Source organism: Poecilia formosa, unplaced genomic scaffold (assembly GCF_000485575.1).
Source record: "Poecilia formosa unplaced genomic scaffold, Poecilia_formosa-5.1.2 Scaffold94, whole genome shotgun sequence".
NCBI classification, from domain to species: Eukaryota; Metazoa; Chordata; class Actinopteri; order Cyprinodontiformes; family Poeciliidae; genus Poecilia; species Poecilia formosa.
The window spans coordinates 1,646,368-1,666,673 of record NW_006800033.1 but is presented as its reverse complement, the minus strand read 5'-3'; the positions used below and the strand labels follow the sequence as shown (position 1 = coordinate 1,666,673).

The 20,306-nt window shown below is 38.9% G+C and overlaps 1 protein-coding gene across 3 annotated transcripts in view; it reads right to left on the bottom strand.

The window, feature by feature from the left end:
- The window catches only part of plekhh3 (pleckstrin homology, MyTH4 and FERM domain containing H3), a 38,623-nt gene extending 18,838 nt beyond the window's left edge, over positions 1 to 19,785 (bottom strand). The window contains exons 1-3 of one of the 3 annotated variants that reach the window (XM_007558166.2): positions 15,254 to 16,039; positions 15,017 to 15,147; positions 13,264 to 13,319 (exon numbers count right to left, since the gene is read on the bottom strand). Coding sequence is in view for 1 of the 3 variants with exons in the window: in XM_007558163.2 (XP_007558225.1) it covers positions 13,264 to 13,319; positions 19,157 to 19,291 (191 nt within the window). In the remaining 2 variants the exon portion in view is untranslated. Of the gene's footprint in view, positions 1 to 13,263; positions 13,320 to 15,016; positions 16,040 to 19,156 lie in introns of those variants that run through there. The other 2 variants (XM_007558163.2, XM_007558164.2) reach the window with 2 other exon arrangements.
- Positions 19,786 to 20,306: the final 521 nt, after the last annotated feature.

Sequence of the window (20,306 nt, the reverse complement as noted above, 5' to 3'; positions counted from 1 at the left end):
TAAGACTGAATAGGAAAATTGTAGTTACTTAAGAATAAGGCCAGTTTTCAGTCTATTAGACTGCTGAGAGGTTTTATCTCTCTTCGTTTATTTATCTAATAAGTTGTTTATTTTCTCCATTTCCTGGGCCGAAATGTGAGGTTCAAGACTTCCTGTCCTCCTCCCCCTCTGACCGCCTCCTGGGATTACTGATGAGACAAATAAATTGGGCCCTGCTTCCCAGAGTTATTGGCCTCCAGTCACCCAAGCCTTCATCAGCTGATTTATGTGACTATCGATCAGATAAGTGCAGAGGGTTCCTCCACACGGAAGGCGGTGGTAATCAATAAATCCCAATATTGCCTTATCTGCTTAGACTCATCTTACTGAAGACTGCTGAAGTCATTTCTCAGATGATTCCCAAAGATGTCTCTTTATAATGTTTAATTTGCAGATGGTTGTTCCAGTACAGAGACTAATGTTCAGATGGTAAAACGTGTAGAGCCACAAAATGTTCCATAATACGGGTGGGGGGGGAAATCTATATTATTCATGACACAAAAGCAGAACCGAGAGCGATTCGGGGCTTAGTCACCTCAGGTCATATGGTATCACTACACCAGTTTCTTTGATGCAGTGGTGAACTGCTGGGTATGCTTAAATGCATTAAAATAAACACTGAAATGTGACGACATCTCTTATTTTGGGTTGTTTATGAGCCCTGTTGCATAGCAGAGACAGCCAGACAGCTCAAACTGGATGCAGACAGTATGTATAGAAACACTCCCTGAGGGGAGTTTGTGGTCTGGCATTCAAAGTGCCCATGTTGAAGCTGAATCTCTTGACTGGTGTTTGCTACTGTTACAATGCCAAAATAGCAATTTAGCACACACAAATAAACTAATTTACTGAGGAGAAGCCTCTGGAGATGCATCATCACTAGAGTGCCAGAAGCTTTTGAGATATCAAGTAACTAATGAAGGGTGAGTTCAAAGAAGGTAACGCCTAAATGACTCTCATGCTAGAGTTTCAAGCAGAAATAAGTAACGTAAAGTAGCGAGAAATGAACAGATTAATCCGCACCAATCTGTGATGGTGAAAAAGAAGCTAACCAAAACAGAAAAGCTAGTCCTGTCTATAACTTACAACCCTCACCTTCTTTATGATAAAGACATCTGGACTATTTCGGGAAATAAGGATTTTTCTAAATATTTTACCTGGATGTAAGCAAGTTCATCTTTCTAAGTCAAATTTGCTTTTCCTTATGGAAATATTGAGGGATAAAACAGGAAAATAATGAGGGGTTGTGGGAAGGATATAGGAGAGAAAAAAAAAACACTTCATCAAGTCCCAGTTTCAACCGTTAACAGGACAACATGTTTGGCTTTTAAACTGAGTGCTGCTTGTTAGTCTGCCTTAGTATTGTATCCAAAAAACAAAAAAAAAAGTCAAGGCTAATGTCCAATAACCTTTACGGAGACTGCTTGTTAATGTGGAAAATCAGCTAAGTACCACAAATTGCTGTTTTTGTTGTCAGCATCACTTAGCAGACAGGAGCCATTCAATGTTATTTTAAGATAAACTCATTTGTGACTGTTTCCTTACAAAATACACTGAAAAAGAGACAGAAATAACATTCAAACATTTTAAAAAGAAATGAAGTTGCATTGGCCATCGGTACAATGATGAAAATCAGATAACTCTTTAAAGGTGTAGTTTTTCTAGGTGCTGCTTTCACAAACCTAGCAACAAAAGTTCGTAAATGGGTTTTGTGAGCGTAATCAACATCAGTGAAAAGGTTTTTGCAGATTTCTTTTTTGATCATGCATGTTTCAAACAAATTTTACAAACACAGAATTTAGTTTTCATGTGATGATTTCACCAATTGGATATAAAAGCTATTCAAATCAAATTAGTCCTATGTGGGATAAGAGCGCTTATAATTGCCCCACTTGTCACCAAGGCAAAATAATTGAGAAACTAAGATAATGACATCTGTCAGTCTTGAAAGGGTCACAAAGACATTTCTAAGGCATTGAGACGCCAGCCAGAGAGAGTCAATATCCACAAATGGAGAAACTATTAAGCAGTGGTAAACCCTATATGAAGTGGTAGGTCTACCAAAATTGCCATAGGAACAGACTGATTACTCACCCAGGAAGTCACAAAAGAAACCAGAACAATATCTAAAGCACTGCAAAGCCTCACTTACCTCCGTTATAGTCACTATTAAAGATTCAATTAAACCAAACCAAACAAAAACTCCATCCATGGGAGGGGAGAGAACCGCATGGATGGAGTGGTTATTATTATTCAACATTCTTGAAGTCTTTATTCAAGACTATTGAATCTTAAATAAAGATTCAGTAATCTTTACTCAGGATTACTGAGTAAAGATTCAATTGCAACAAACCAAACAAAAACTACATCCATGGGAGACAGCCACGGTGGAAACCACTGCCGAGCAGAGAGAACAGTTTTACAATTATCAGAAATAATAACAGTGGGAATATTTTCCCACTGTTTTGGGAAAATATTCTGTGCTCTTATGACTAAAGCGGTACTATTTGGGAGGTGTACTTCTGATTACATCTGTTGATAACATTAAAAACAAAAGTATTTCAGAAAAAAATACAATACCCACAGTCAAAAATGGTGGCGGTAACGTGATGGTTTGTGACTGCTTCACCAAAGTGATAGACGCCATGTTAAAACAAAGAAGGGCCAAAATCCCTCCACAACATACAAACAGTTGTGGTCATGATGGGCGATACAGCCATGAGGTTTATGAGGCAATTACTATTTCACATTGCTCCAGGTTTGTCTGAATAGCTTTTTGACATCCTGAAGCCTAAAGCTGCAGTAACCTTAATAAACAATATGTTTGTAAAATATCTGTTAAACATGTGACCGATAATCTGAGACATATAATCTGTAAAAAAAAAAAAAAAAAAAAAAAAAAAAAAATGAGGAAAACAACATCGTGATAAATAGTAAAAACTGATAGTAACTGTGGAAAGTTTAGGGTTGATATCATAATGGAAAGTGAAACTCCCATCAACTCTGATCAGCTTTCCTGTCCCTGCAAAAAAAAAAAAAACACCCCCAGAATATAAAAAACAATGGTCATCTGCAGAAATACGCCACTCCCAGTCAAAAACAACCAATCAGGAGAAGGAGGATGGTCTTAATGTTGTCAATCACTCGCATGTATGTGTTGTTCACTTCCACTTGCTTTCTGCTATGCTACAGCTGGTTCACCAGACCAGAGCAAGCTATGAATGCTTAGACTAGTTAGCATGGCTACTAGTGGGGGATAAACAGTTTTCCTATAAGTAAGTTAATATGACATTGGGATATTGAGCACCGCATACATGAGCCTGATTGACAGAGCTAAGACCCTGATCCTGGCTCTGACTGGTTGCTTCTGACTGGGCATGATGCATTTCTGCAGATGGCTGCAGGACCACAAGGAAAAGGCAGAGGAGCTAGCTTTTTTCACAAATTATCTGCCTCATGTTATATTGTCTGGAAAAACAATTTTGTTTGAAAAGTTACATACCGTAGTATATAAATAAATCAAATAAGACTCTCTCTATCCCCATCGCATCTTATTCTGATATTAAAGTTTGTTTCAGCATCTGAAAAATAAAAGTGTGAAAGATCCAAAGCAGAAAAAATCTGTAAGGGAGCAAATACTTTTCACAGCACTATACAGCATGTAATAAAAAACAGTCCTAAAGCTTAGAGCGAGCGTTTGAGCATAATTGATGCGGGGGCTTTGCATCTCCACAGCTGTCCAACAGCCCCATTACCCCAATCTAACCTCCAACATCTACTGCTACCACCCCCACATTCCCAGAAGCTCCAGCAGAGGTTGTGGTGACGAGGCCTTCAGCAGGCAACTTCCTGTGGAGTGCAGGAAACAATTTGATATGGGGATTAGGCAGCATGGAGAACAGAGTGAGCACACATCTACAGACAGCACATCTCTCTCATCTCCTCCTGCTAACTCTTCCCTCCAGGTATAAATGAACTCAACAAGAAAATTGTTATTTTATTACATCACCACAAGACCTGCTGAAACTCGAAATGTGTTAAAAATTATAGCTGTGTGGTTTGAGATCAGCACTCTTAGTGGTTGCACTTTGAGAGACACCAACATGTTTGTTGTTATGCTACAGCAGAGAGCTGTGCAACAATGAAAATGACAGTTTAAGAAAGTGAAATGGAAAATCCTGGCATACAGGATCTCGGAGATTAAATCAGATGAGTAAATAAACTCCTGGCAACGCCACCGGTTTAATAACACAGGTCAACCAAAATGAACCGCTTATATTTGTTTAAACTCACAAAATAAAACAAGATCAGTGAAACAAATGCATCCCGAAGAAACTTGCAGGTGTACTTGATTATATCTGAGAACCATCAGGTTCAGTTGGAAAGAGATTTACTGGAAGCTCTGGAAACTTGAATGCCGTTTCATGTTTATTGATTTAACAGTTTCAGGTGGATATTACTTGAAAGATGGTGTGTGCATACATACTAAGTCTTTAAGAAAACTAATCAGCTCAAGCAGGTGGGAACTATGTTGAATTACAGGAAGAAAATAAAACCTTTCCTACCATCTAGTCTCAAATATTTATAGTTTAATAAGTAAAAAGTAAGATTTGACAAGAAAAAAAAGAGGTAAGAAACTATATTGTTGCCATTCACGATGCGTGAGAAATGTAGGATTGTTTGATTTTCACCATGTGGTTAAAAACAAAATGGAATCCACTACAAAACAAAATTATATTATTATTATAATTTGCTTGTATCAGTGAGAGAGGAAAGCTACAGTATATAGTAGTTTCTGATGTGCAAGCATTGGCTTCTCTCTCTTTTCCACAAATGCAAAACAGAAAACAGTTGGCCATGACAAAGGCTTCCTGAAATAAAAAAGGCTTCCTATCCATCAAAAAAGAGAAGAAAATCAAAGCTCAGTGGCAGATTTAGAGAAGGCAATTTTATTTTTCTATGAACTGGGAGGATGACTGTTCCTGCAGGTTTTGCGTGGACCTTTAAGTATACCCATGTGGACTAACAGTCAACGAGTCACATCAGAAATGGGGAGAAGCAAGCTAGTGTGTAATAAAGAGGCACATATGAGCATTTTCACTCTCAGTTTCACCTATAATAATGTTTAAGCCACTATTCTTATATGTAACAAAATCTGTACTGCATTACACAAGAAAGGGTCGACAGAAACTAGGTATATGGCTGTGATTGAGAACTCAAAGATATGAGATAATAATAACTAAATTTCTTGACATACTTCGCTGTGCCCATGGACATGAGCCACTTGGACCTTGCAGATTAACATGTGTCCCTGTTACTTTTCTTAGCTCAGCTGCATAATCACATTTCAATAGAGATGTACAGTTTTCACTACAGGGTTTAAGGGGGGCGGACATGTCCTGGTTTATACACAGAATACTCGTAGGAGGAGAAGAAAAGAAGAGAAAGAAGAAAGTTGCAGAATATCAATGTAATTTTTAAATCCTGCTCGTCTATGAGGGTAGAAAAACCCCCAGCACAGTTATCCTTGCTGCATTTCTTTAAAATACGTTTTGTAGCCGTTTTGCGTTTTTTGCTCATGATCTAACCATGTTTTTCCGCTATGGATCTGGCACCACCCTCTGACTTGAAGCATTATTGATTACGGTCCCTGTCGGCATGCAAACATGGTCGTTTGGGTCGCATGCAGGTGTGTGCGCAGAGACCAGCAAGTAGAGATGATATGTATGCGTTTGCAACCGAATTGTTATGATTCAGCTACAATGGAGGATTTGCAAGCAAGAAGAGGGTTTTTAAAGTCATGCCAAATTCATGTGAATCGCATTTAAATGTAGAATTTCATTTAAATGCGATGAAATTTGATGAACTAAATTTCATCAGACCTTGATGAAATTTAGATCATCAAGGTTTGATGAACTAAATTTCTCCACAGGACTTTCTGCCAAAGCTCAGAATTGTTGACCATCAACCAACCACCATGTGTGATTGCCAGTGTGATGCTCTCTTCCTGAAGTCCTGTGGTTTACGCAAGATTTAACAAGGCACACATCTTTCCAATTTCTACTCTTATCTCACCAGTCTAGAAAATACTTTGCTGAAAGTCTTAGAGATCGTTAAGATGTCATGGGGCAAATGTGGGAGAGCAATTTGTTCCAAAAAGTATTTTTTGCCCATGCATGGACTTTTCCCCCAGCCTCTTATTTATTGCTAAATTCATGAACACTGACTAACTAAACTTCTTGGTCTAATTTTCTTTGGAATCTTTTGCATGACTCATCAATGTCCTTTTGGAGTAATTTTGGGGAAGTACATAACACTTTGTACATGTTTGTACTATTGGAGTATAATGCCCCACCGTGGTGCCCTGGAGACTCAAGACCTTGGAAGATGCTTTGCAACCCTTTCCAGATTGACTGATGTCAATGAATTTTGCTAGGTAGTTTCTATAGATTAGGAAACTATGCATTGCTTTTTATGATCTTTTGGGCTACGTCATGTTGTCAGACAGGTTCTATTTAAAGGATTTCTTATTCTACAGGTCTGGCAGTAATTAGGCCTGGGTGTGGACAGTTCAACTGAACTCAGCTTTCTAATGAGCAAAAAAAAAAAAAGAAAAAAAGGGTAAAATCAAATCTATTTAGTGATTTAATGAGGAAAGTAATTAGATTTTTACATAGAACCAGAATGGATAGCTTTTTCACTTCTTCTCCTTTGTAAGCTATTTTGTATTTACTCAATATTTTCTCACAGGTTAGGGGTCAGGAGTATAGGTAGGGTGGCACAGCAAACATCTTAGTACATGCTTGAACCTAAATGCCAAGGTACCAAAAACTGTACTTGGAATTTGATCTATCTCACAAAAGATGAAAAGATTATAAAGCTATACTTCGGATTATACAGATTTATCAGTGACAAGTTACAATAAAATTACCAGTAATAGTAACTATTTTCCTTTCCTGTAAAGTAGAGGGGTTAATTTAAAAATTTACACTGACATACAAGAAAAGGGTTAAAACTTGAATAGGACAAAATGAACACGTCAAATTAAATGTTTTACTTTAACATGTTGGCTGTCCAAATTCAAGAAAATAATAAAAAGGCAAATAGGTTTTTGGAAAGTCAGAAATTTGGAACATGTAGAACCAATGTTTTATTACATTTGGAAGTGAAATTAGCACAGGAAGTAAATCCTGGGATGTACTTTATAACTTGGGATTTTTTTTTCTGTAGCTCATGTTGTATTAAATATCAGAACTCATGCTAGCAACTAAGCTCATAAGGGAACAGGTTGTGACTGTTGAGCTGTCCTGAACAGAAGTCTCACAAATTCTCACTTCCCCCTCTGTGGTGATGAGGTTCACGACATGAAATTAGCAGCAATAGTTCCAGATTTTGGTGAGTAACTGGGTCATGAATTTTAGACGGTGACGATGCTTTTTATCCGTTCTTTTGTACAGTCACTCTTCAAAACTCAGCATCTTAGACTGAATCGATCAGCTGGAAAAATCAAATAAAACGTGCCAAATTAACAGTCCATAGTTGGTTTAAAGAAGAAAAACAACTAATTTTTGCTAGTGTGGCTGTAAATTTGAAAAAGAGATAAACTGCTATCTGTATTTCACAAACTCTTCTTGGTGCCAACTACCAGATCAATGCACTTGCCCAAAAGGTCATGGATTGGATCAAATCAACCACACACAGGCTTTAACCACGTATTCCAAATAGGTCATCACACCTAATGACCAGATTAACAGCAGACTTTTCACAGCCAGCACACTTTGCAATGGTGACATCAGCAGTAGTGACACACTTTAAACTTAGCAATATGCATAAGCCAATGAGTTTGTGACCCTCACTCTGGCAGTAGCTCCAGAAGTGAAGGGTAATTGATTTCAGTCCAGGGTTTAATCATGAAGCAGTGACATTAATTAAAGTTAGAAAAGTGCCGTCCTTGCTCTCGGGCCATAGTGACCGCAATTGAAACATATCCTGGCATGCAGAGCAGAGCCTTTTAAATGCAACAGCATGCAGAGCTGTGAAAATTTATGATGCTCAGATAAACTAAAGGAACGTCTGTAAACCACATACATATATTTAGATCTAGATTATTGAAAAAGTATTTGTACCCCGTTGAGTTTTCCCACATTTCCTCATGGCAATACTACAGACAGCATTGTATTTAATTGGGGTTTTGTATAAAGTAAAAAGGCACAAATCTATAAGTCTTTTGGGGTATGTCTCATACATTTGAAGATTAAAGTTTTTGCCAATGTTTAAAAAATGTTCAAGCTCTTGAACTATAGTCTGGTTGCATGTAGAGAATATTTGAAAAACAGCTTCTAGCTCTTATCACTGATTGTCATTTGACTGCACCGTTTTTACAATATGCTTTGATATAATTCTACATTTCCGTTTAGGATTGTAGGCTTGATTAGTTTTGGGTTGTTGTCCTGTTGGACAGTGAACCTTCGCCTCAATCTCTAGTTATTTGGAGCTTCCAACAAGTTTTATTCCAGGATTGCCTTGCGTTTAGTTCCATCTTCCCTCCCATGTCACTTCCCTGTCCCTGCTGAAGAAAAGCGACCAGCAACGTCATGCTGATCATGTATGCGGTTTGCATGACTTACTCTATTAGCTTCATACACAACATTTATGTGCAAGTAGGCCAAATGTTTTGGTTTGGTCTTATCTAATCAAAGCAGCTTCTTCCACATGATAGTTGGGGCCCATATTAATCATGTCCTGTCAACAAATTCTCTTATCTGAGTGGTGGATCTCTGTAGCTCCTCCAGAGTTGCCATTGGCCTCTTGGCTTCCTTTCTGATGAATGTTCCCTATGCCGAGCCTGTAAGCTTAAGTGGATTGCCATACCTGGGAAAACCTGCAGCTGGGTCATGCTCCGTTTTTTGATGACTGACGGAGCAGTGTTCCTCCAGATGCCAAAGGTTTGCTATATTGTTTTCCATCAGCTCTCTACTTAAAACTTCAAATCATCCCTGATCTTTTTGCTGTATGCCTTGGTCATTATGATGCCGTTTGTTCACTAATGATCTCCAGCAAACCTTTAAGGGCTTTCACAGAAGATATTTAATGTCAATTTGTACTGACATTACAAACTGATGCACACGTACCCATTATGTGATTTCTGAAGGCACTTTCTTGAACTGAATTTTACTTAAGGGTATCACAACCAAAGGGACTGAAAACAAATACTTATCCTATTCTAGAGATTTTTATTTCTGAAAAAATGTCATCCTTTTTCTTCCACTTCACATTTATGGTCTACTTTGGGCTGGCCGCTCATATAAAATCCTAATAAATTGTAATCAGGAAGATTTGCTGTATTAGAAAAAAGCACCATCAAGGATAAATGACCAACTCCAGACAAATTTATCTTAATACAGAGTGTTTTGCATTAACATCTCTTTCCCTATCCATTCCCTTTCTCTTCCCTCAGCAGGGCAGGGGCTAGCCAAATAAGCCTCTGCTTGAAACTGGGCTGGTGGGAAAATGAGAATGTGGTGATTAAGAGTGGGCCTATACGACCTCCCAGCTAAAAATACACTGTTTACTTAAGACCACTGCCAAGAAATTCTGGACTCTGCAGAGAAGGGAGAGGGGTAGAGGGAAAAAAAAGTCATGTTTTGAGACCAGAGGCAGAGGGGTGTGTGACAGGAAGTCTGAGTTTGTGAGTCCAGAAGTGTGTGCTGTCAGCAATAAATTTTACGATAAAGAGAAGGGAAATAAAAACCTCCATACTGTATATTATACATAGCATAAGTAGGACCAACATTAAGTTGTGCATTAAAAAACACACAAGAAATCCACATCTATAATTTCTATGCAAACAATTGTTTTATGCAAAGACCATGGGGCATCCAATTTCAACCATCTACCAAACCATAGCACACCGAATATGAAAATCAAGAAGAAAGACAATCTTCAGATTATTCATCAGGATAAAGTTAGTACTCTGCCTTGGACAAGCCATGAGAAGGAACTCGAGAGGAAAGCAAAGTGGTAGAAGTTGGAATAAAAGTTGTGATGGTGAAAGACAAATGTGAGTGTGAGCAAAGTCCAAAAACAGTGTGTGCTAGCTACCAGAAGAAACAAGACAATCACCCAAACTTTAAAATGGCTCTCTGTGACCACACCATATTGGTTAGTTTTCCATTTCAGAACAAAACACAAAAAAGATGAAAACAGAATTTCCATTATCAGATTCTGCTTGTAGTGTTTTGTTTCCATTCATATACAAAAAAGTCTGCTGGTTTCCTGAGACAATTTTTGCTAACTCTACTAACTGACTGTACTGGATCACTACAATTAGTTGAAACACACTGAACAAGGCTGTGTTGGTTTGGATGTAGTTGGACTAGTTATGCCTGGAGTTATCAGGAATGTAATGTTTTGGCCGTATTGATCTGGATTGAAGACAACTGGTCGGCTAGTTGGCTTCAATTCAAACCTGAGCAGGTTTGGACTAGGCTTATTTGGGATTGGATTTAGGTGTTCTTATCCTCACCTGGATTAGATTGAACTGAAGTTCCATCTTGGAATGAATTGGAATTAGGAATGGACAGAACCGAATTGGATTTGACTGTGATGGTTTGGGCTGGATTAAAAAAGCTAGGCCTGGACTACGTTGAAATAAAATGCATTGAACTTAACTAAATTAAACAGATCTGCACTGAAATAGTCAGAGAGCTGAATGAATTGAAATGGACAAGACTTGTTTGAACTGATTTAACATGGATTTCTATTACATCCCATTAATTTAATGTTTTATAACAAAACATGAATTGGATTTGTGCCTTGAGGTGACCTTTGTAGGGGATTGGCATTGTACAAAAGGACTGATTTGAAAATAAATGAAATCTTTTTGGATTAGGGCAAATATTGTCACAGTCAACAGTTAGAAGTTGCTATAGACATTCTTTGATAAGGCCTGTTATTTTAAGCAGCTCTGGTAGGACAAAAATAGCACACTAAGCAATGAAAACAAGGATTAGCTGCAGTATTAAAACTAATAAAAAATCTAAAAGGATAACATTTTATTATTAATGTAGAGATGCTCATGTTCATATTTGGAATTTTGTTGCTTGTTCTGAAGATGTAAAAACAAACCAGGAGATTTTACATGACTTGTTTGTGTAACAACATAATTTGTCGAGTATATCAAACTGATTTTTGACTTAGAATTACCCGCATTTTACTCTACAACAAAGATCATCATCAGTTTGTAAGTAGAATCGAGTTATTTTCAATATGATATCCCCACCTTTAACGTGTCACCCGTGATTAGTTTTGTAAAAGTAAAACTATACCTAACCTGCCTTGCCTGTCAAACAGGACTTAAATAAATGAATGTAGCACCTCTTCTTTCGTTACAAAGTTCAGACCTATCATGGCTTTACTCATCATTTCCTTCATACAACTGAACGTCTGGGTGTGTCCTCCTTTTGGTAAGGTAATGGCCAAGTGATACGTTCTCTAACCTCTCCTCTCCACTAGGTGTGATGATTATAGCCAGGCTTTTAACACACTCCCTTCAAAACCAGTTAATTATGCTGTCGCCCAAGGCCACTGCCACTGCACTCTAGAAATGACATGTACACATCCAAGCCACGCCTCCATGGGGAGTGCTAATGGGACAGGACTGAGTCACATCGTCTTCACTTTTTTCTTTTCACGTTTTTCCTCTTCAAGCCTCGAGACACGGCATGTCCTGTCTTACTCCCGCTAAATGTTTCTACCAAGCCACTTTGTCAGGCGGCTCGGTTTTTTGTTGGGAGTTGTTGCAGACCCCTCGCCTGTTCATTCGTGGCGTGTGATAGTTTTACACGTCAGGCTCAGTGACTCATTGCCTGCAAGTCAGCGGATGTACAGTAGAGACTAAATGTGGAAGAAGGAGGAGAGATGAGGGCATGATGCCAGAAATACAGGAGCGCAAAAGTCAACTACATCACTGTCTGCGATCGCAGACAAAAAATATCTCCCTCAAGTCATCCATGAATTGCTCTTTTTCATTGTTGGTGTGTTGTCAAAGAATTAGTATCTAGCTTTGTCTTGATACGACGACAAAATTCAATGCATTTTGCTAGTATTTTTGATCTGGACTTTGACTAACTGATTCTAACATATGCTTTTGTATTCCCTGAACCATCTGTTTTTGCCCTGCTGGCAGGTGAAACTCAGCATCAAGCTTCCCCACAGCATGATGCCATCATCACCATGTTGATGTCTAGTGTTACTTTTGCTCTTTCTCACACTGGTCAGAAAGTCTGGTGTCTCATCTCACCAGAGCATCCTGGTCCATATGTTTGCTTGAATCAGTTCCAATTGGAGACATGTTCCCTGATTTTAAAACTTTGGCTGAGGTGTAGCTTGTAATTAAGTCTCCAGTGTGGCAGCAGAGAGCAGATTCAAACTTCAAAACATCAAACCCCCCCCGCCCCCCATGAGAAATCCTCAATCCAAGGCAAAAGTTCAAGACCTCATGACAACAGCCTCTGCAGCAAGACCCCCCTTGATTACACACAAGCAGGCATACAATTCAGGTCCATGCAGATCAGGTTGAAGTTTTGAGACTGCGTTCAGCCCGCAGCAGGCAAAGCTGTCATATTTTAAGTGTAATCGTTTAATTACATTGTTTATGTGTAATTATTTGAGCCACAGTCAGTAATTTTTGTCACTACGGAGAAAGCTTTACATGTATTCATCTACCTGATGTGTGACGGCACAATGTGGACTTTCTGTTCAGCTTATTTGGGTTGAATATTAATTAAAATTAATGGAGGTTAAATATTATTGAATGTCATTATTATAATTTAAAAAATTAACAAGTACAAATATATTGTCAGAATTGTTTTGACCCACAAAAAGTCAAAATTATCAGACATCTAGCACTACCTCTGGATGCATTTACACTTTGGGTCAACAGCCTTTCAATTCTTAAGGTGATTGGCTTTATGGAAGCCTGAAAAAAAATTGATAAGTCACTATCATATAGATTCAAATTTACACACAACTGACAAATATATCTAAATCATAAATATACCTCATGAAATGCTGAAGAGGAAGTGAAAAATGAAGTACTGACAAATGGGCCAAGCTCTGGATAAATGTAGAAATCCCCAAGTAGTTGAGGGGAAGTATACAAGTAAAAAGAGGAAACTATTACTTCTGAAAATTTTTTGGAAGGAATTGTTTCCCTTTTCTTACCCGTTTGTTCCATTGGCTGCACAAGTAGGCTGAGAAACTGTCACCTCAGTTGGAGTCTGTAAACAGAAGACAGAGGAAAAAACAAACAAACATGTAAATAGATCTCATAGTCTGTACTTGGAACTATCCAAATGTTGGAATGATCCCTAAGCGGTTTGCCTTCAGAGTCTGTGCTACAGCAGCTCATGCAGTTGTTCCTGGCAATCTAAGCACGTAGCTGCACTGCTCCTGTAATGCTTGGCTAACACTTGCAAGTGGTATGCTTGTGAAGAGAAATATGGCATGCAAAACAGGCTAAATTAGTGTTAGAGCTAAGAACAGAGGGGTCTTTTGTGCTGCAATTGCATGCTCCCCAATCTTCACACCCCAGAATGCTTTAATTCAGACTTGCCATTTCTCTTGGAACATTTAGCTAAAAATAACCTCTTTCGAAAGAACATAACAGAAACAGATGCCTTAATGTTTTTTAAGAAAGAGACCCCTGCATTGGTTCTATATTAACAGCACTTATTAAACTTACTGGTACTCCAACAAGTGAAATCAAACCCCCATCTCTGCATCACATGCCAAATATCAGAAAGGAGACCATTTATTCTAAACTCCATAAACTCATTCTGAGAAGTCAGTGCTAAGTGAACTCTAAAATAGGCAGGTCATCTGTCTAAACAGCATTATACTGCCAGACATAAAAAACATAAAAAAAAGATATTTTATTGTTTGAACAATGATCATCTTTATTCCCAATCTTCTTCACTCAGCAGAAGATAGGAGAGGATGTTTCCATTCACAGTGATTCAGCTCCTGGAGTTTCAACCTGACCTTGGAAAACCCCATCAGACATCAGAGCCTGCCAGTGTGCAGTTTGGACCGATTACCCAGTGTGCAAGGCAATGCTGTGTGTCCCCGCGGCCTGACTTGTTGTCTCTGCAAACCACAGCCTTGAGCCAGCTCCTGCGGCTGCCACGGCACAACCCAGGCCTACCTGAAACATTATCCAGGTCAGCTCTGGGCCCCTCACAGTTCACACACCACACTTTACTACTGGGCAAACTGTCCTAAGTTTAGCTATTTCGCCACAAAAACCTTCTACTGCTTCTTTTTGGGTCCTTCAAAAATAACAAAGTAAACATATATTGCAGTTTTAGAGGCTGGTATTGAATCTTCATATACTTTTAAAGACTAATGGTTTCTGGGGCAAATGAGAAAATGATTAGGAAATAGATAATGACATTTCACTAATGTTTAACTAAAAGGTGGTACTGTAAATAACAAACCAGACAAGCAAGGACAACTTTACACTGTTAGTAAGTGACTTATGAATGGAAGACAGACTGTAATCCTCTGCCCCTGCTTGTTGCCATACACTGAAATGATTTAGTCAAGCCCACAGCCACAGAGAACAGAACTCGATAGAGCGACCAAAAGCAACAAATCAAAATGAATCACATCAGGGACAGGCAAGCTATAATTTCAGTATATAAATGGAGTACATCATCAATAATATAGTGACTAAAGACAGTAATTTTTTGAGCCAGCCCTCACAAAACATGACAATTCACAGAAAAAACATGTCCAAATCACTTAATGTGTTGTGGGATGAGGAACAAAGATAGCGTGCGATGCAGAGCCTTTGCAAAAAAAAAAAAAAAAAAATCTCCCATTTGGACGGGCAGAGGATGAATCACCCCAGACTAGAGCAGAGCGTAAAGGAAAAGAGGGAAAGATGCCCTGATGTGTTCATTTTGTGGCTTACTTCCGCTCTTGCTTTCCACAGTCTACTCTCTTGCTCTCTTTCTCTTTCCCTTCAGTTCTCCTGGGAGGCTGAGTAACCAGTAGGAAATGCTTGGGCTCTCATAGTGTCGGCCTGAAGACCAGATGTGTGACCTAGAGGTGGTGAGGCAGAGACGCAACGGAAACCAAATATAAACCAGCCTACCATGACACCTCTGAAGGCAGAGGGCAGTTTTGATGGTTAACGGGATCCACTCACCCTCCAAAGCTGGACTGTACCGAAAACAAGATGTGCGGCAGTGTTCCAATCTGCACTCACAGCTGCCAAGGCCAACACACTGAGCGGTAGTAGTTTACTGGTGAATGTGACTAAACATTACATAGAACTGAGCAAAGGAGTTTCAAACATGGAAAGAAAAGTGAATGATAGATGTCGTGTCCAAAACCAAGTGCCAAGCTGCCCAAACAGTGGAAGCATTCAGCTCAGTGGGACTGTTTGGGCAGCTGCTGAGGAGCTGCTTCTTTGAATGAGAACTGTAAACATCAAGAGGAAAAGGTTATGACATGGGCTTCTACTCTTAAGGAGCAAAATTTCACATGAATCAACTTTGACTCATTGTTCCATCCCCAGAGAGGGAAGAAAACTGGCATACATGCCTTTGTACTTGAAATGCCACTGATCATGGCATCCCCCCTGGCAGCGTGTTGGCAAACAAAGCCACTTGCGGTGAGGATATTGAAAGTCTAGAGGGGTGAGACTCCACCAGTTCTGTGGGTCAGTGTGGTCAATCTTGGGGAAAGGCCTACAAAACTGAGTAATTTGGTGTTGTGAAGGCAGAGGAACAACACACACACACAACAAATGCCACGGCAAGGATACCAACTTGCTGCCTGAAAATGTAGCTCTATTACCCTCATCAAACTACTGTTCATGTTCCTTTCATTTCAATGGCATAGGGAGACATCATGCAACAGAAAAATACATAGACAATCTGATCACCAGATTCACCAGATTACCACAGATGCTTTGGAGATGTCAGAAAATGACACCCTATTAGTGCCAAACAACTCCCCATGACCTCCACTGCTCCAAAACTGCCGAAGTTGCAACACAAATATTCCCGGAAATTACAAGTAACATCCCATTATTTCTTTCTACTCTGTTCAGATGATTCACCTCAGGATGCTTTCGACTGAAAGTGATAGACAAAACTTCACCTACTGCTCACATGTATGCTTGCAGAACTTCATGTTCTGTCAGGACTCATGGGAAGAGAAGACATTTACATTACAGCAACATTAACTTTGTGTGACAAGCTTTCACTCTGTCCATGCCACTAAAAGAAAATGAAGAGCAACAATTCATGACATGCAAGTCTGTTGCCATAGGAAGGCTATCTAATTATTGGGAAAGCATTGGATCTTGACAAAGTGTTATAAAATGTACCAGCTACACAAAGCAAGGGAAAACAGGATTTTCCTAAATTTTTCAAATCACCAAAAGCATCCAAAATTTAAAAATGAGTAGCTCCCATAGCAATTTGATTTATTTATCATAAGGCTTGCAGCTCAAACAAGTACTTCACTGCTTTTGATTACTCGGCAAAACAGCTTCAGTTCTTATGCTAAAGTGGTTCTTTCCATTAAGAAGTAATCGGATAAATGGAATACACCACATGACGGAAGACAAAGAGATCCATCATGAAGATAAGTATTTTATCTCTCATGGTAAGTCAATTTATATTCATGAATCTTTCCAACCATAAATCAATGTGGGGGGTCTGATCGAGTAGGTAACACAGGACTATCAAAAGACAAAGAAAAGGCTCATAAATCTGAGTGGACTGCCTATAAAAGAGTATTACCACTGTCAACAATGGTAACTGCTGAGAGCTGGACAAGGTCTTTCACGTACCACTAAAAAAAAAAAAAAACTTGAATTGAACCTAAATTTGTCCTTTAATTGGTATCAACTGAGTGCAATTACAATAAATTTGCCCACAGGAGCTTCTAGCATTGCATACAAGTGACATGCTTGTTTCACCACCATAAGAATGAAATTATTCCTCATAGGCCTGAAATTAATAGTTCAAACATATTTTGATAGTGCTGAATGTTACATAATCATTAAATTATCTCCTGACAGCTGAAAGTCAAATGACTGTTTTTAGGTTTCATTTTGAATAACACAAAGCTGGGTTGTGACTTGTACACCAAATCAAGTCAAGCATCACTCTCAGAAATCTAAACTCAGCCATTTAGTACCCACTGTTCTCAACCAACCCGTCTACAATCTAACAAACATTAAACCAATGCTTTTGTGAGGAGCTGAGGTTGCATTTTAACGAGATCTGGGAAAATTACAGTCAAAATGAGGAAGTCATCTCCACTTAGACATCCTGAAAGGATCTTGTATTGATTCCAGATATGAGGCACAGTTTAGATTCCTCCAACCACCAATAGCCAGCCAGATGGCAGGCTAAAAGGACAATGAGGTGGGCTAACACCAACACCTCGCCAATCAACAGATGTTGCTCTTATCTAAGAGTCGCTGGTGCAGTCAAGACTTCTGTTGAGCCAGTAACTGTGTAAACTTATCTTCCTCAAACGTTTTCATGCAAATAGCTATAGTGCTGTGCTGGTGGTTGCAAGCACACAAAGAGGCCAATAAACAGAAAGGTAGGATATGCTTTTTGAGGCGTCATCACAGCACTAAGTACTCACAGTCTGCCCATAAAATAACTGACCCTATATTTATACACCTAATTTGCTTTGTGGTGACACTGAGAAGTAGTAGGAAGCATATACTGAAAGGGTGAGAGAAAAATAAGTACAAAAGCACAAAATCCCAACAAGTACTTGATGGTGGATTTGTCTAAGGCACTGTAAATAAACAGATACATACAGAAAGAGGCAACCTCACTGCAAGGCAACAATGCCCCTCACAAGTGGGCGGACAATGCTGAACTCTCTGTGCCTGATCAGATGACTAGCATTACAGAGAGGAGACAAGGCCGTAGTCTTACTTGCAACTGAGCGGATGGAGGCCAAGCACACAAGCTCAGTTCAACTCTCTGAGTTTTATAGCTTGCATCAGAGCATGTGCAAGTCTGATTGCTCAATGTTGCACAAGCTTTGGAGACCGTGCAAACCTGAACGCCAAACTGAGCAGCAACAGGTTTTTTTTTTTTGTTTTTGTTTTTTTTTACTCTAGCGAAACATAAAGAGCACATAGGGAAAGCCGACTAGTGTGTCAAATTTAAGAGCTAGCATGCAGTTAAACTTCCATATTCTCATATCAGAGTGAAACATTAGTAGTAGTAATGTTGAATGTTTGGGACAAAAAAAGGCACGCTCTGTTTTCAGTAAACTTGGTTTGAATAGATTTCCAAAGATATCTTAAACTTGATTTTAAAAAAAATATGCTGCACAAAATGTATAATTGCAATCTGCTGAAATGTCAAACAGGACTACTTTAATGCATGTTTTGGAAGGTTAATATATTCCAACATATTATATGGTCCACTAACCAAGAATATTACTGGCTATCTGAATGAACTTTTTTGTCTTATTTGAGAACATGTGATGTTAAATCTTTATGTTCAATATACTAAATCTCAACACTCACTGGTTGTGTCATCTTGATAAGAAATGTGCCAAAAATGTGTATTCATCCCTGTAATATTGTCCTTATAATACAAAAGCAGTATTTATTTATTTATACTGTTGTAAAAACAGTAGTGCAAAAACTTATCTAATTTTACTTAGATGCTTAAAATAAACATAAAAAACTTAAAGACCACCAACTACTTTGGTGTTCACATTCATTTTGTGCACACTATCATCATTCCTCGATGTTTTGTTTAGGGGAAGAAGTGGGCGGGTGTTGACATTTTTATTAAAATTTAAGTTGGATAAAAATAATTAGTCTGGGCTCTCTGAAGTGCCAACATATGTGAGAATATAAAGACAAAAGGCTAAATTTCTTATCACACTTTAAAATTCCAGTAAACTTTTTAAGAATAACGAATTTCAAGCCGGCTAATCAGTTCAAATATCCCTAAAATACTGAAAAAAAAAAAAAAAACAAGCAATAAAAAGTGTTTTTTCATCACTCATGAACATTTAGTATTAGAAGAGAAAGTGGTGATTTTTTTTTTACCCGTCCATTGGGAGTCAAGTCCTCCTTGTTGCGCAACTCAAACGATTCTTCCTCCTCTTTCTCCCCATAGTCCCGTCCCAGCAAACTGAAGCCCTGCCTGCAGCACAAAAACCAGCAAACTCCTTGCACAGGCATTCAAATGCGGTTAAATGTGTCGTTTTCTGCTCTCCAGGTCGGTGGATTCAACGTTCACGCCGCAAGTGACTCCAGGGGTTGCGTGAGAGCAGACGGCGTGCGTTCTCCATAGAGATCCAGCGAAGAAGTTGGGGGGAAGCATATAAGCCTAATCTCCCCCTTCTGGCTAAAAAAAAAAAAAAAAAAAAAAAAAGAATCAAAGGAAAATCTTTAGAGTCTGTGTATTTTAGCAGTCATAGTCCAACAGGGAAGTGATTCGAGGGAAACCACTCAGCTTCCTTCACGATTCCAGCTGTTTTATCCAAGGCACTTTTTAAACTTCATAAATCCGAAACAAAACAAAAGTAAAACGATCACGAATCCTCCTCCTCCGGCGCTGCTGTAAAGCTTAAGCTATAACGTCTTCCTCGGCATCTTCTACTCACATTAGTTAAGAGGCTTGAAGGAGCACCTCTGCTCCACACTAACTGACTTCTGAGTTTGAACAAAAGCGTGCAGCAGCTGGGTCAGGATGGTGTGGAGACGGAGGCCACGCCCACTGACCTCAGCTCTGGCGTACGACTGGCTGAGTAGAGACACTCCCCGCGAAGCCACACCTCCACGGGTCATGACAGCATCAGAAACTTTTTTTTTTTCCGGGGGGAAAAAAAAGAGAGCAAGAATTCCTCGTTATCACTGCAGTGTTAACACAGTGCTCACACAAGATCTTTGTTTCTCTTATTATCTAGTGATTTAGCTTTGGTTAAATCTGCTGCTTCGGGTATTTACTTATAAATCAGACAGTGTTAGATTATAATTGAAATAGTCTCCGCAATTTAAAAGTAAATTGGGATAGATTGGGATTAGTTTGAATATCTTCTTATCTCTCATAAGTGGTGCAAAGTTTATTTTATTCAGTTCACTTGTAAATTCCTGGATATTGGGTAAAAATGATAAACAACCTCCTATTTTTGCTTCTTTTTTGTTAACTTTACCATATGTTCTCTGTGCTTCACTTAAAGCTTATTTTAATAGT